Genomic DNA, 15055 nt, shown 5'->3' with positions numbered 1-15055 from the left:
CAGGTCAAGAAGTGAACCCAGGGCCCCAGAGCTGCTTTCCTTTCCACTGTGCTTCCCCGTGTTATAACACTCTGTGTTGGTATATGCAAATGTAGCCTTAAAATTTAGTCTTAGGACTTTAGATCGGGGATGTGCATCACTGCTCAGGCTGCAAAAGGAACAAGCAGAGGTTAACTCTATGATGAAAAGAAAAATTAAAATGCAAAACTTTGGGCATTTTGCCTGTATATTTTGGCATAGGACCGTCTTTAAATATATTTTAATATTATAACCGTCTTTAAATATATATTTACAGATCAGTTTTAAAACTTTGGATGTTTATGCTTTTATCTTATACAGATTTTCAATCAAGACTCTTGTTGACCGCTTGACCTATAACATATTTTGTTACATTGGAAGATACATGCTGGAAAGAGATCAGATGGTGTATACCCTGCTCTTAGCTTTTGAAGTAAGTATTTATGTGTATAGTTTCTAAGGGTCTTGTTCAATTATCATATATTATATAATATATTACATGACATGTATAAATAAAGCTCTACTTTCAGTTAATTTTTAATTACCAAATTCCTTTGGAGGGAGTAAAATCAGTCTTAGAAAGAAACCCAGTGCAGTGTAATGCGTTTCTCCCTTGCATTCTGTGTGATTTGAAGTTGTAATTTTCTTTATTTTCCAATCATGTAAAGTTTTGTAATCACGCAAGCTTTCTTCTGCTAGAGAAGAAAGGTTGTTAAATTCTATACGTTCATATACGGTATATGATGGCATTTATAAATGCCAAAGAGTCACACACAAAACACAGGGAAAAAAGCTTACAGACAGTTTTCCAGTGATGGAAGTCACAAGATACTAAACACAGCTAAATATACAGTATGCATTCACAGGGTCTCACACTGTAGTGAGAAACCTGGCACCCTGCTACTGAACCACTTCTTCAACTCAGGGGCACCAGACAGGGAGCCTACCTCATATAACAGACACACAAATGTAGGATATTCCAACAACAGTAAAGCACAGCCATAATTGTGTAACTGTACAAAAAAAATTTAAAATTCCGACGCCCTTTGCAAGTTTCATTTCGGAGTCTATTAAGAATAGCCATTCTCCCTTAGACCGTTTATTTCACTGCTCCTGATCTGCACGCCTGTCCGGGAGACAATGCTACAACAGAAAGGGGCTTTGTATACATTTCCGCTTTGATTTCCAGATTGAAAGCGGCCTCGGCCACATCAGCCCAGGTATGATAGAGTTTGTGCTCTCCCCCGACCTCTGTGCCTCTCTGATGGAAGCCACGAAAGCAAAGCCCTCAGAAACAAGGCAGACTGCCAAGAATCCTTTTGAGTGGATGACTGAGGAGCAGTTTAAAAATGTGCAGGTATTTTGGCGTTTTCTTCAGTTCCAAAAAGCCCAGAATTATTGCTAAAGTGTTCCTGAGACCATTAATCTGTCATATTCTCACACTTGTCAGTTTGTGAATCCGTTCTAAATCTTGACTCCTGTTATAATGTTTCCTACCCAGTATATTGAGCTCAAAATCCTGAGCAAACTTTTTGTTGTACTTTAATCATTGCATTTTAACTGGTGGTATGAAAATCAACACTTTCTTTCTGGTGAAACATCTTTCATCATTCAGAACAGTAGAAAGCAACTTTATAATTTGTGCTACTAAATATTTTGGGGGATTATGTGTTTGTTTTGAGCACCACTCATTAAATAAATGTGTTTTTTGATTGGCATTGAAGGTGTTCTTTCATAAATTAATGTAAGTCAATAAAATTAGTCATCCAATTTCACAACTGTTAACGAGAAATAATGTGAAAAATTATTTTACTAGATTCTACATAGCACTGAAGAGCACTGAATATTTCTTAACTGTGTTTCAGATTCTGGGTACGTATTATAGCTGGTTCCATGATCTGTTTGACCGAATGTTTAAAGATGGTAAAGAAATGACATGGAAGGCTTTATGTGATAGTGACCAGCCAGAGAACCCTGCAAAGGTAAGTCTCTGCTCTTTGCCTCCGAAAGAAGTTTGACTACTCCAAAAAATATTCTGAATATCTACTTGTTGCTGTGTGGTATTTTGTAAATATACTTGAAAGTTATATTTGATAGTACAGTATACTGTAGTAAACTTTTTACAACTATTTGGAAGTAATTAAACTGTAATGTTGTAGTGTCATTTTTGCTCAGTATAGTTGTGATTTTGAAATTAAAAATGATTTTGACACAGTTTCTGTCTTGGAACTGGCAGTTGTGGTTATTTTGTTTTATTTTCTGTTTTTTTTTTTTTTTCATGCATCTGTTTAAACTGGTTTGCAATTTAGGTGCCCGGAGAATATAATTAAAATCATGTGGCATCGGTTTGGCACGCAGTTCAGCATTTTTGAAATCCTTTCATCTATAATACACCTTCTTCTTCTCTGCGAATTACCACTGTTGAAACCACTGTTGTTTTTGTGTTGTTCAAGGTTAAGGGCCCTGAAGGGTTGAGCAGCCTGACGGCACTGCAGCGCCTTCTGGTCGTCCGAGCAATCCGCAGTGACAGGCTCATACAGGCAGCCTCCCTGTTCATCGGCAGCACCCTTGGGAAGAAGTGAGTGCGTGGATAATCAGTCCTTAGACTCCGTGGAAAGAAAAATAGCGCAAGAGCAAATTATTACATCCCTGTATAACTCGGAAAACAGCAAATGTTCAATGATCTGAACTTTGACTAGCTAAGCAAGTTATTTGCTTTCAATAGTTTATATGCATTGATCATTGGTTTCATCGTAGATACGTCACTGAGATCCCATCTGATCTTCAAAGATGCGTACAGCAGACGACAGCCCAGACCCCAGTTTTACTGCTGTACAGCAGTGAGGCGGAGGAGCCTCGGAGGCTTGTCCTGGAACTGGGCAGCCAAAGGAGCTGTAAAACCGAAGTTGTGTTTGTCAGTGAAGATAGTGCCAGCGAAGAGAGGAGAATAAAGGATGTGATTGAAAACGGCCAGTCCAAGGTATCGTCTCACAAGAGACTTGGTAACACTACTTTTTATACAGCACGCGACATCCATATTACATTTTCACAAAGTCAGCGTAACTCAAAATGAGAATATTAAGAAATATTCATGAAAACATAATGGGGTTAGGAATTCATCCATCCATCGAATAACCAGGGCTGCGGGGGAGCAACCAACAGGCGCAAGGCAGAGGGATACACCCTGGATGAGATGCCAGTCCACCCCAGGGCACAAAGACACGAACACGGAAACACACACACACAAGGCCCAGTCTTCCCAGATCCCATTAACCTCCCAGTATGTCTTTGGAGTATGGGAGAAAATTATTGCACTCGAAGGAAACCCACAGGACCCTGGGGAGAACATGCAAACTCCACACAGACAGCACAGAGGAAATTAAAGCCAGGGCCCCAGCACCATGAGGCAGGAATGCTAACCACTGTGCCACCCTAACATCTGTTAAAAATTCACATTGATCCTTCAAATTTATTTAACCACGAATTATGAAACTCTTGTCATATTATTACATGCAAAAGCATAGGTATGGTGAACCCAGGTCCTGAGAGCCACACTGCAACAGGTATGGTAGGCTTTCCTTTAATCAGCAATCTCTAACCACCTGGAACAATCTTATTTTGACCACTCAAGCAGATGATGTTTTCAGTTGTGTGGTTTAGAGGCAGTTTGAAATGAAATTCTGAAAACTTTAAACTAGTAAATTGAACAAATCACCTTATTAAGAGTTCAAAAGAATTTGTGCCAATTAATTTGAAGTTGATGATGTGGGTCTGTCTTTGCTATAGTGTAGGACTTCATAGAAAGATTTTTTTTTCTTCTGTTTGTTCTGTGGACCTCGCATTGTGGCCCTCAATTCTTCCAAATAAAAGCCCCTTAAGAATAGCATTGATAACATTTATGAAGCTTATTTCGAGTCAGACTAAATGTGAGAAGCCAACACTCCACTGTCAGACAATTGTTATTACTTTAAGAAAAAGTATTCTGTTATTACTCCCAGAAAATATTAAAATAATTTTTGCGGACACCAAGAATTGAAGTTGCATAAAATAGGAATCGCTTGTTTTCCAACCAGGGGAGCTGGGTTTTGCTGGAGAATATCCATAATTCAATGCACTTGATGACATCAATAGAAAGCCTGATCCATCTGAATAAGATTCCGAACAAACAGTTCCGCCTCTGGATTTCTGCTCAGGCCAACACCAGCATTCCAGTGAGGCTCATGCATGTATCACTGCGAATTGTGGTGGACACACCAAAGGTACTTTTTGTAGTGCTTTAAATGTTCTACTGCTACAGTATATATCTAGAATGTAATTCAAATTCATGCCATTTAGGTTGATGTAATTTTGCTTTTGACCTTTTCCATAAAAGTCAGTTACGATTATAAAAATGAAACAACTGTATAACGCATTGTATATTATTCAACACTGAGTAGACTGAAAGCGCTTAAATGGCAGAAATCGAATAATCCTAGTTTTCGTGAAATTAACTCAACGACTGTTTCTCATTCTATTGATTGTAATGCAGACACTGTGGTTGTAGTTCATGATTATTTTTGCATGTTGATATAATCTGTTCCTGGTGCCATTGCCCTGCAGTATTTATATCCATAACGCATCAACAGAGACTGAAATTGTTGAAATGCGTACGGTCCTGACAAATCCTCACTGGTTCCCACATGTTGACAGTCTTTATTTCACTGCACTGTGAAAAGATTCCAGGACAGCGTTTCCAAAGGAAGGTGGTGCTTCCTCCTCGTGTCTGCGAGGCTGACTTTCTTTTGGAATTGCAGAACATGAAGGACGCCATGCTGAGATGCCTGCAGCAGGTTGGCCCAGACACGCTGCGCAGTTGCAGCCGTGCGGAATGGCCAGCCCTCATTCACAACCTGTGTTACCTGCACTGCGCTGTGAGGCTCCGATCCACCGCAGGGGGCACCGCAGGCTGGAACTTCAGACGCGCCATGATGTTTGGGGTCCAGGAATTCAGGGTAGGCCCCGCCGTGTTTTTGCTGGGTTGTTTTTTCTCGGGCAGTGGCAGTGAACATGAGCATTACTGTGAATCCCAGATAACCTTCGGGCACATTGGGTGAAAAAAAAAACAAACATTTTGCAGCATGTTGGTAGATCTTCTAATGCCTGTTCCAAAAGGCTCGTGGGGTTTAGAGTTGCAAAACTATTAGATGACACCATGAGGTTTATATTTTCCATTTGAGTTCTTCACCTGTGCCACTCTGGGGGCTGGGAAACGAAGGAGCAAATCTCGGTAGAGAAGGAATTGCACAAGCTGCAGCACTTAGGCTAGAATTATACATTTTGCAATCCGTTTTTGAAATAGTATTTTTGGTCACGTGCAAAAACTATTACAGCTATACACATTTTTTTCCTTTCCTGTAAGTAGATTCTAAAGTATTAATCCCAGCTGAATTCAGGTTCATTTATGTGCTCTTGTTTGCTTCAGGATGCCTTGCAGGTACTAAGAGAGGAATTCAGAGATGGTTCCACCTCTGACGTAGGAGAGGGAAGGAGTGTTTCTTGGACTGGGATTCGGTATCTCCTGACAAATGTAGGGCATCATTACTCATTCTGATTACTGAAACACAAATAGTTGCATTTCAGAAACTGATTTGATTAAAGTAATCATGGAAAAAATGTACTTAGCTTTAAGTAATCAGGATCCACAGTAGTGGACTGTCACTGTGCTCTGTGCTCAGGTTACAGTGCCAGCTGTGGTAACTGCTTTTAATGGATTGGCTTATTTCCCCAGGTTATTTACGGCAAAAATATAACTGATGACTGTGATAAAAGAAGCTTGGCATCATTGGTTGATTTGTGGATCAGTTCAACTGCAACAAAGAAAGACAACGATATGACAAAATGTGAGTTTAACTCAACAGATTCAGGAAATGTGTTGCTTAGATTTATTCCTCTACATCAGCTGAGACATTTTTGTTGGTGTTTTTGAAGTCATGAATGATTGGGTGAGGATGATTATAGTTTTAGTTGAACAAATGTACAAAATACGTTAGATATCAGAATGGGAGTGTGTCATTTGGGTGCCCTACTTGTGAAGTTGAAAACGCCTGTGGTTTTAGGTCCTACAGTATATAAACAAACAGCAACCTGCAGAAGGAAAGGCATTTTAGAAAGTAATCTGGGTAGACTATATTTTTTCAGAACCATTGTATGTTGAGATCGGTGAGATCACAAATGAAGGTAATTGCCGATTTAGATGTCCATATCAGATGGAAACCTCAGCAACAAATGTTTCACTGAATTTAGCCAGTTTTCTCTCAGATGTAAAGTAAGAGAAGGTATTGCAGAGTCAGACTGCTACATGCAGCTGCAGTAAACGAATGCACGTGGGCTGCTCCACAGTGAGATACAGAATCCCAGCTGCCTTCTTCGATCCCGATGTCCCGCTGGAAGGCCTGCTGCAGGCCCTGGACTCCGTTCCTCGCCACGCACTGGACGTTCCAGAGGGCACCAGCCTGCACTCTGCTCCAGGGGTAAGCACTGGGAAATATTCCTCATCTGCGCCCCTTCCTAGTGCTTTAATACTTCAGAATTAACGTATATTTTCCATGTGGTTTTTCAGCTTCACTTTGGAGATGAGCAGTATGCTTACCAATGGTTGAAAACTCTGTACAAATCTTTATCATTTCACCATCAGCAGCACTCGTGTGAGTAGAATTATCTTGCAGGCAAAGTATTTTTGGGGGGATTGTCTGAAAGCAGCTCTTGGAAATTTTAAGGACGATCGTAATTTGGGATTTACTCGTCAGAATTCTGGGTTGATCCACTCGGTATCTGCTACTGTAAATTCTCTCCCTCTAGTGGCAGTTCAAAGACATTGCAGGGACTTCCTAATGAAATCGAGGAAAGAAGAGGAAGTGTGGGAGATCTGTTGTAACATCCAAGCTAAAATTCCGAAAGGCTGGAGCAAGGTAATCCGCACAGAGCACTTTTTTTTATCATACTGTATATCTGTAAAAGACCAAAATTTATAAGGTCAAGCTGTAAGTCATAGGTGGTTATATCTTAAAGTTCTAAAAATGAGGAGACATTTTTATTATCACACCCAATGAAGGCTCCGCAGCCGAAACGATGTGTTTCTTGTGTCCTTATAAATCCAGATGGTAATTCAGGGCATTATTTTTAGGCAATCACATAAGGGCAGTCACATTAGGGCAAGTCCTTATAATTGGATTATTTGTGTAACTTAGCAGTTACTCATTGTGGTTATTTTTTTCTACTTTATATAAAATATGTACAGTATAACTTCTTCTTTATGTCTGCCAGCAGAAGTAGCAACTGAGGTGCAATAATTCTGGTCATGTCAAATACAAGTCGTTTGGATCCCCAATAATACTGTATGAAGACATTAAGTTTGATTTTTCTTTTAAAAATATATAAAACAGGATTTCATCAATGAGAGACTGAAAAAGATTGGTGGAAATACGCCCTTCAACTTGTTTCTGAAGAAAGAGCTGAACCACCTAATGGAGCTACTCTCTGAAGTGAAGAGAAATTTGCAAGTACTGTCAGCTTTCGTGTTCTTTCATGTTCTTAGAGCTTCTATTCAGATATTATTTCACATGACTTCATAAACGGTACTGTACATACTGTCTGATGAGTTTGTACCTACTTTCGTACAGAAGTTCACAGAGTTTTCCTTTTAAGCTAGAACGTGACTTTTTAAAAGGTGATTTTTATTAACACTTTGTGAGCTCTTTTTAATGACGCCCCAGCAAAATTACCAGAGGGAAAAGCGAATTGTCCATACCAGAAGTAATAAGAACAACAGCAACAATTGTAACAATCATATAAAGGCAATAGCATATTAAATATGAATATCATTCAAGCGAAAACTTTGAATGGTGAGCCCTGCTTCCTCACGGCCTCTTCCCTGCTAACTTTTCAGCTGGGGCCTTAGTTTTAGTGCCTGGAGAGCTATGTGCATGGAGTTTGTATGTTCTCCCTGTGTTCGCCTGGGGTTCTTTTCCGGTTTCCTCCCACAGTCCAAAGACACTACTGGTAGGGTCAGTGGCTTCTGGGAAAATTGGCCCTGGTGCGAGCCTGTGCATGTCTGTGTCTGACATGCATCGGACTACTGTCCCATCGAAGGTGTCCTTCGGGACCTGCACACCAGCTGCCCCATGACCCTGAATCAGACAAAGCAGTTCGAAAAATGGAGGTGTGGTGGAACAGAGTGCAGGTTGATTATGGTTTCTGCAATACAGATTTGGGTGGAGAGTCGTGAGCTTTTGGGTTTTCTGACCGCAGGCCATCAGACAAAGCACGGAAGGTCCACTCAGGCTGGGAGGCACCCTGTCGGTGACAGAGCTCTCCGTTGCTGCAGACCTTTTCCGCCAGAGAGTCCCGACACACTGGAGCTCCCTGGAGGGCCAAGACACCCCCCCCGAGCACTGGGCAACGGCGACGTGGGTCAGAGACCTCCAGCAACGTGTCCTCCACTTCGAGAAGATTCTGCAGCTGGTAAGTGAGAGTCGTGGTCGAGAGAGACAACAGCAAAGCAAAGTCTCGGGCAGGAAACCTGGTTAGACCCAACTCTTCCAACTTCTCTTCAGCTCTCACAGAGGCAGAATCGCAGCACATTAAACCTCTAGGTATTTCCACGCACAATCTCATGATCTGCATCAGAGCACAGTATAGGTGAGGACTGAAAAAAGAAATGCACTCACTGGTGAGGAAGGTATAATTAAGCATTGCCTGTGCTGTGCGCGTACCATTGTCTCCTCATCCGGCTTCATCTGCTGGGGAAAGTGGGGGCATGTTGGCACTCTGCTCAGGGTTTGCTGCTGGTCAGGAATGCAAAATATAGGAAGAGTATTTGGAGAGCAGGGGCACCTTAAAAAACAAGGCTGTCACCAATAATACACTAACATTTATATAATAACTTTCTCGTGAGTTAATTGCAACTTCTGTATTTATTAGAATACTGTATTAATAAATCTGTGTAATATGTGTATACAAATTCAAGAACCGGACACACATCTGAGGTTTTATGACTATTTAGATTTGTTCAGTGGACTTTGGATAAAACCTAAAACAAGATTTTAAATTACTTCAAATAACATTTCAAATGAGAAAACCCCAGTCTTTGCAATATCCGTTTTGCTTGTCTTGTCTGGAAGCGAAACTGAAACCAAAATATTTAATCCTAATGCATCTTAAATTTTTCATCATAAACTGTAAGCATTAGACCTGAGTTCTTGTCACCACATTTTAAATAAAAAAAATACACTTATTTTTCCAATGCTAGGGTCAAGAGAAAATGCCAACATATTGGCTGGGGGCATTTAAGAATCCAAAGGGGCTGCTGGGAGTGTTCAGACAACAGAGCATCCAGCAACACGCAGAGCAGACAGGCTTCATCGAGCCTATGGATCTCCACACTGTCATCACTCAAAGAGACAAAGACCACGTAAGTAGTGACTGTGCGCGGACACTGTGTTACACGGTTATGCAATACAGCCTACAGACAGGGCATGCTGTCTAGTCACCACTGAGGACATCGGAGAGGCAAAGACTGAAGCAGCCCAGAGCTGTAGCAGTTCAGTTAGCGTTATATTGTCTATAAGGCACAAGAGAACCTTGTAGAAGTCGGTCTTCCTACAGTATAAGGTCATCTGCTAAGTGTATTTTGCCTCGAAACAAGCACACTTTGAAATTAATATTGACTTCTGCCAGTGGTAAAGCTCCCTTAACCGCATTTTTGAACATGCTCGATTGATTTTTGTAACGCGCAACATAAGCCTAATACGCGACAACTTGATAAATTTTTAATATAGAACACATTGGCTAGGACAGGGTACTGGTTAACGTAATTTTCAGGAAAGCACTTCGGTCCTCAAAACTCGGCAGGATTCAACAAAAATCACATCACACTATGTGCTGGAATTAGCATTTATCAGTCCCCTCAGCTTGGGCTTCTTCATGATTAACGAACAAATCCTTAAGCCGTGTCACCGAATCCTCAGTGGAGGTGAACTGCGTGAGAACAGCAGCAGGACCCAGAGCCTCTCAGCTGCTGCCGGTCGCCACTCTTCGCTCAGTGACGTGAAACTCCTCGTCACCGCCCTCTCCCCGCAGATCCGGGATCCTCCGCAGGAGGGGGTGTTCGTGTATGGACTCCACGTGTGGGGCGTGTCCTGGCACAAGACGGAGGCGGAGCTCCTGGATGCGCCTCCGAAGCACGGCCCCGTGGCGCTGCCAGTCATTCACCTGCGGTTCCTGCCCAAATCCGAGAAAGCTGGCCTGGGCGACGCCGCCAGAGCCGCAGACTCTTACCAGTGCCCTGTATACGGCTCCTCCGCGGGGCCCCGCGGACCCGTCCTGCACCTCCAGGTGTACAAAGAGAACATCCCCGCGGCGAGGTGGGCTCTTCGGGGAATGAAGGCTACACTGCAGCCGTTCTGACTGGGTATTACCACTAACCGCCAGCTGAAAGTGTCTCCTTTACCGCGATCAAACTGTCCATCTCGTATCGTTACAGCACAGCTTGATAATAGGGTCCGTTAGACTTTGCAGAGGAAGTCAGTTGTCAATATACATCAATGCTTACAAGCATCTCGGAAAACATAACAAATAATAGAAAAATAAAGGAATCACACCACAGAAATGGCTTTGTTTATTTAAGTCGTATTTGCAGCAAGGAGCTGAATGCAACAGGATTAGGATCAAAAGTTCTTAAATAGCCGGTCAATAATTCCCCTCTCACATCGATCATCAGCACTGACAGCGATATGAACCTCACAGTTTGTCAAAAATGTACAAATATCGAACCTGCATAGCAAATACAACATATTGACAGAAAATAAAACACACTTGAAACACCTATCATTCCGAAATCCATATTGATATACAGATTTAAAAGTCATTTAACCAGCTGGAAATACTTTTTTAAAAAATCTGAAATCAAATATATGCAAAGTATGTACATACAATTTACGGAGGCTACAAAATAGCATTAGACTGAAAAGCAGTTGAAATAAAAACAATATTGCTGACTGATATATTCTGTAAGCTAATAGACCTCAAGATATTTCTAGCTGTCCATTAACTGATGAGCATATTTGTTCAGTGAGACACAGCCCTGTATGTACATGTTTCACATAGACACACAATTGTAGTTATTTAAAATCCAATGTACCATTCAGCAGTTTTTCTTAACATTTATTTGAGGTAACTTATCTGCTGTGGCTTGACATTAAAAAATTGTGAAGTGACACTCATGTCAGACACATTTTTCCTCACTAGAATAGATAGGGTTTACGACTTTTTCAGCATAATAACAAATATGTTACTTCCATTTCCTTAGAGCATTATTGTTAAATTCCTCTTCAGACAAAAATGCCCTAAACATGCATGCAAAATACTGTGCTGTATTAACACGACATTCCCTGTGGAATGTCCAGAAATGACTGCATGCATTATAATTATTTTGGAAATGACACTGAATAGCCGGTAGAAAAAAAGGCAAAACAGCACTCTATTCCAAATTTTTTCAAAGGACATCACTCATTCCTGTATTTAAATTCTGATCCAATGGTAATTCTACAACAATTCTGCAAGAGTCATTCAGTTATTTTACAACAGGGATTGTTTCTGAAGCTGATGCACTGGAATCCGTCATGAAACTGCAGAGTCAGATTTTTTAACCTATAAATGTCAACAACCAGATGAACAAGATGAACTCAATGTCCTTACTTACCTGGTTGGCCTTCAGTGGAACACGATACCCGATGCATTTTACAGTATTTCTATACCACAAACTACTTCCCGATACAATCAATTTAGTCGTAACATTCAACACTCATTCTACTGCCGTTATACAGTTCGTTTAAGAACTATATACACGGTACACCCTTTCTAATCATAAAACCAAAGAATGTTTCAAACAGCAAACCAGTCCAATTTCAACGAAATTCACAGCTGTAACACACCATGCATTGGTTCCTCTAGATAATATCTGTGGATAAACACCACAACACATTCTTCTAACGAATCTATTATCTGCCATTTATCCCTTTGGGTCAGAAGATGCTTGCAGACTCATTTCCAAGTTCCTTCTGTTTTTATACACCAACCAGCTGCCTGAAAAAGACTCAACACTGCCTGAAGAGACAATAGCACAGTGCTTCTACTGCACTTCACAGTGCTCAGTAATCACAGGACAAACTGCCTTGGACAGGAGGGGTCACTGCTGAAGAACGCTATTCTTTAATATGTCAGTGGGGTGGCTTCACATTGTTATGAAGCTCCTAAATATCTTATACATATTCGCCTGTAATTTTGCAAATATGAACTCAAAGGACTCGTCTTCATTCGCAGTAGGAATTCAGAATCTATCCAAAGGGCATGCATTTCCTTTTATGATATGAGTAACCTGTGCAGCTGCTTGAAATTTCTGGGGACATCTTCCCAACAATTTTGAAAGTATGATGGTTATAAAAAATGAAAAGGGATCATCACTTAAATTGGACCACAAGCATCATTGCTTTGTAATAGATAAGTGGGAATACAATATATATTCTTCCATCTTAAAAAAATATACAGTATAAGCATCAGAAACTTTAAACTATTTCAAAGACTTCTAATAATGCATCGATTTTTACTGTATTGTTCATTTGGCTGTAATTATCTTGAAATAGGATTAGTGGCCAATACCTAAGATTCCTACTCGGGTTTTTGAGTACATTGAAAACAAACCATTTAAACCAAGAACTGGATTTTCATAAATTGACTTTTTTTCTCAAAAGTAAGTTTTTTGTATCGCTCAACATTAACATTTACAGACACAAAACATGAAACTGTCCAATAGGGTGTGGCTATGCAGTGCTATATTATTGCAACTAATTCACAAAAACTCAATTGAGGCATTTAAAAAAAATAAACATTACATTTTTCTCTGTGTTAAGCTTAATATCTTCAATAAGAAAATGTTTCTCTATTTTGATGTGCATTCACAAGAGCACAACAACCAAGACTAGCTTGATCTTCTCAGATCTCAGAAGCTGAGCAAGTCTGTGCCTTGCCAGTACTGGAATGGGAACTTCAAAAGAGAATCAGGTAGTTCAAGTAAGTCGTGTGGTTGGGCCAGTAGGTTGCACTTTTCCCTCTGTGCCTGAATTCCCCAAACAATTCCTACTACAGAGACCAGAAAAAATACACTGTAGAAGTTTCCTCTCTTCAGATGGGAAGTTAAACCAGTCACTGAAAGATCTCCAGGTACCACTGAGAAAACTAGGGATGTTAACACCTGTCCTGTCTAAATTATGCCAGCAGTTACATCACCCTGCTACTCACAGTGGCAGCCCACTGAAGCTCAATAACAGCTAATAAACTAATAATCCCCATCTCTGAACTGGCTTCATCACTCTGTTCTCCTCTCCACTGAGAGCTGGTGTGTGGGGAGTGCACTGGAGCACTATGGCTGCTGTCACATCATCCACGTGGGGCTGCACACTGGTGGTGGAGGGGAGTCCCCCCATTACCTGTAAAGCGCTTTGAGTGGAGAGTCCAGAAAAGCGCTATATGAATATTCTTATTGTTATGCTTCTTATTATTAAATTCCGCTCCAAGATAGTCAAGACTACACTATGGATTCCTATGGTGTGTAAAACCTTTTGGGATCCTTAAAGATGAAAAGTGCTGCCCTTATGGGAGGAATCATTATTATAATTTTGAGGTGTTCTATAACAGTAATGTATTAACATTAGGAGTTTTCTAACATACTAATGACCCTGAAACCAGTGGGAAAATAATAAATTGAAATGAAGCACATACTTAAATTGTGGTCTGCACTAGAAGAAAGTCAGCCCTTCACTTAGCACCATGAATTGTAGATTGGTGTAAACGAAGCCCAATTAGGTTTTCTGTTCAGTACATAAATATAAGTTGGTCGGTATGATGCTGATTCTTAAAATTTTGAGCAGTTCCCTTTGCTGCAGGTGGGCTTGCTTGCCCCCTCTACTTTTGATTTCCACAAAAATAAATGGAATGAACTGAGGTGCAATGAACTCATCCTTTTATTACGGATTAACTGTTGTGATGTGCTGACAGTAAAGCGTCTATTCAGAAAAGAAAAAAAATAAATCCAGGTGGAGTAATCCCGTTTTACACGCTCTTAATTAAAAGGAAACCAAACAATTGAGCATGCTTATCCCCCAATACTAAGAACACATATCACATGGACATCAGAGTGCCCATTTCAAACACATGAATGGAATATTTCATGAGCATTGGTGCCCTTCATCACCACGTAAAGGGAGCCGAGTACCACAGACTAAAAAAAACAAGCCATTTACAGTACATATAATCTCACTGGCTACATTGTAGATTACTTGAAATGTTTACTGTCTCTCTTGCTGCGGATGAGTTGTTTTAGCCCCACTTTATACAGCAAAGATGCGACAGTACATGGCTGTCGTGCATTACACCATTAAAACAGATCACATTGCCTCTACTAGAATACTCATTAGCTGAAGAAACGGGAATGTCCTGTAACTGCTTATGCTTTCATATAAAAAATGCCAAACCAAAGGTCTATAATGATAATGAATTGGATCCTATTACAAACAGGTCAGCTCCCGTTCGAAGCAACTGGCAGCATCTACACTAGATATACTGAGATACAACATGACAAGGAGTTGATCAGATTTACTTTAACTTAATCCAAGACCCGGTTTTAAAACCATTACCCCTTTTGTAATGGAGGCCTTTACAGCAAAAAACAAATACATGGCAAGGCATGCAACGAAACACGGACTTGTTACAGATATGAATAGTATGAGCATTATTTACTTCTGAAGGCAGTCAGATTTGCAACAAAATTATTTTATGCGAAATGGACCACCATGCAAATTGCTTTTTTTCCCTGCTCTCACGAAACCGTATATATTTTGGCAAAGGTTTCATCTTAGACTGGGCAATGTGCTTCAGCTCTACATCTTCATTTTCACTGTACGTCCTACTGTAAATGTCTAAATGCTTTCGATGCACCAACTGTACC

General features: G+C 40.6%; 2 protein-coding genes across 2 annotated transcripts; both read left to right on the top strand.

Moving 5' to 3' along the window:
- The first annotated feature begins 1240 nt into the window (after nucleotides 1-1240).
- LOC148839796 (dynein axonemal heavy chain 5-like) lies at nucleotides 1241-6709 on the top strand. The gene is made up of 10 exons (XM_088936203.1): nucleotides 1241-1375; nucleotides 1884-2000; nucleotides 2472-2596; nucleotides 2809-2998; nucleotides 4092-4277; nucleotides 4812-5009; nucleotides 5480-5584; nucleotides 5786-5897; nucleotides 6397-6527; nucleotides 6617-6709. Exons 1-10 carry the CDS (start codon nucleotides 1241-1243, stop codon nucleotides 6707-6709), a joined length of 1392 nt encoding a protein of 463 aa, XP_088792329.1.
- A 1500-nt stretch (nucleotides 6710-8209) lies between these two features.
- Nucleotides 8210-10663, top strand: LOC148839795 (dynein axonemal heavy chain 8-like). Its single transcript, XM_088936200.1, has 4 exons — nucleotides 8210-8215; nucleotides 8305-8517; nucleotides 9305-9466; nucleotides 10135-10663. The coding sequence occupies exons 1-4, from the start codon at nucleotides 8210-8212 to the stop codon at nucleotides 10459-10461; spliced, it is 708 nt and encodes a 235-aa protein (XP_088792326.1). The 3' UTR covers nucleotides 10462-10663.
- Nucleotides 10664-15055: the final 4392 nt, after the last annotated feature.

The sequence above is a fragment of the Atractosteus spatula genome, chromosome 2, assembly GCF_055471065.1.
Source record: "Atractosteus spatula isolate fAtrSpa1 chromosome 2, fAtrSpa1.hap1, whole genome shotgun sequence".
Lineage (NCBI taxonomy): Eukaryota > Metazoa > Chordata > Actinopteri > Semionotiformes > Lepisosteidae > Atractosteus > Atractosteus spatula.
Note: the sequence above shows the minus strand (reverse complement) of the source record. Positions and strands in the feature narration are given on the sequence as shown.

What these genes read in the sequence shown, in the direction of transcription:
- LOC148839796 (XM_088936203.1), top strand. Translation starts at nt 1,241, where the DNA reads ATGATAGAGTTTGTGCTCTCCCCCGACCTCTGTGCCTCTCTGATGGAA. An exon ending in AGCCAGAGAACCCTGCAAAG is followed by an intron (nt 2,001 to 2,471) that starts GTAAGTCTCTGC and finishes GTGTTGTTCAAG; the next exon opens with GTTAAGGGCCCTGAAGGGTT. An exon ending in TTGGGGTCCAGGAATTCAGG is followed by an intron (nt 5,010 to 5,479) that starts GTAGGCCCCGCC and finishes TGTTTGCTTCAG; the next exon opens with GATGCCTTGCAGGTACTAAG.
- LOC148839795 (XM_088936200.1), top strand. An exon ending in TCGAGAAGATTCTGCAGCTG is followed by an intron (nt 8,518 to 9,304) that starts GTAAGTGAGAGT and finishes TTCCAATGCTAG; the next exon opens with GGTCAAGAGAAAATGCCAAC. An exon ending in CTCAAAGAGACAAAGACCAC is followed by an intron (nt 9,467 to 10,134) that starts GTAAGTAGTGAC and finishes CTCTCCCCGCAG; the next exon opens with ATCCGGGATCCTCCGCAGGA.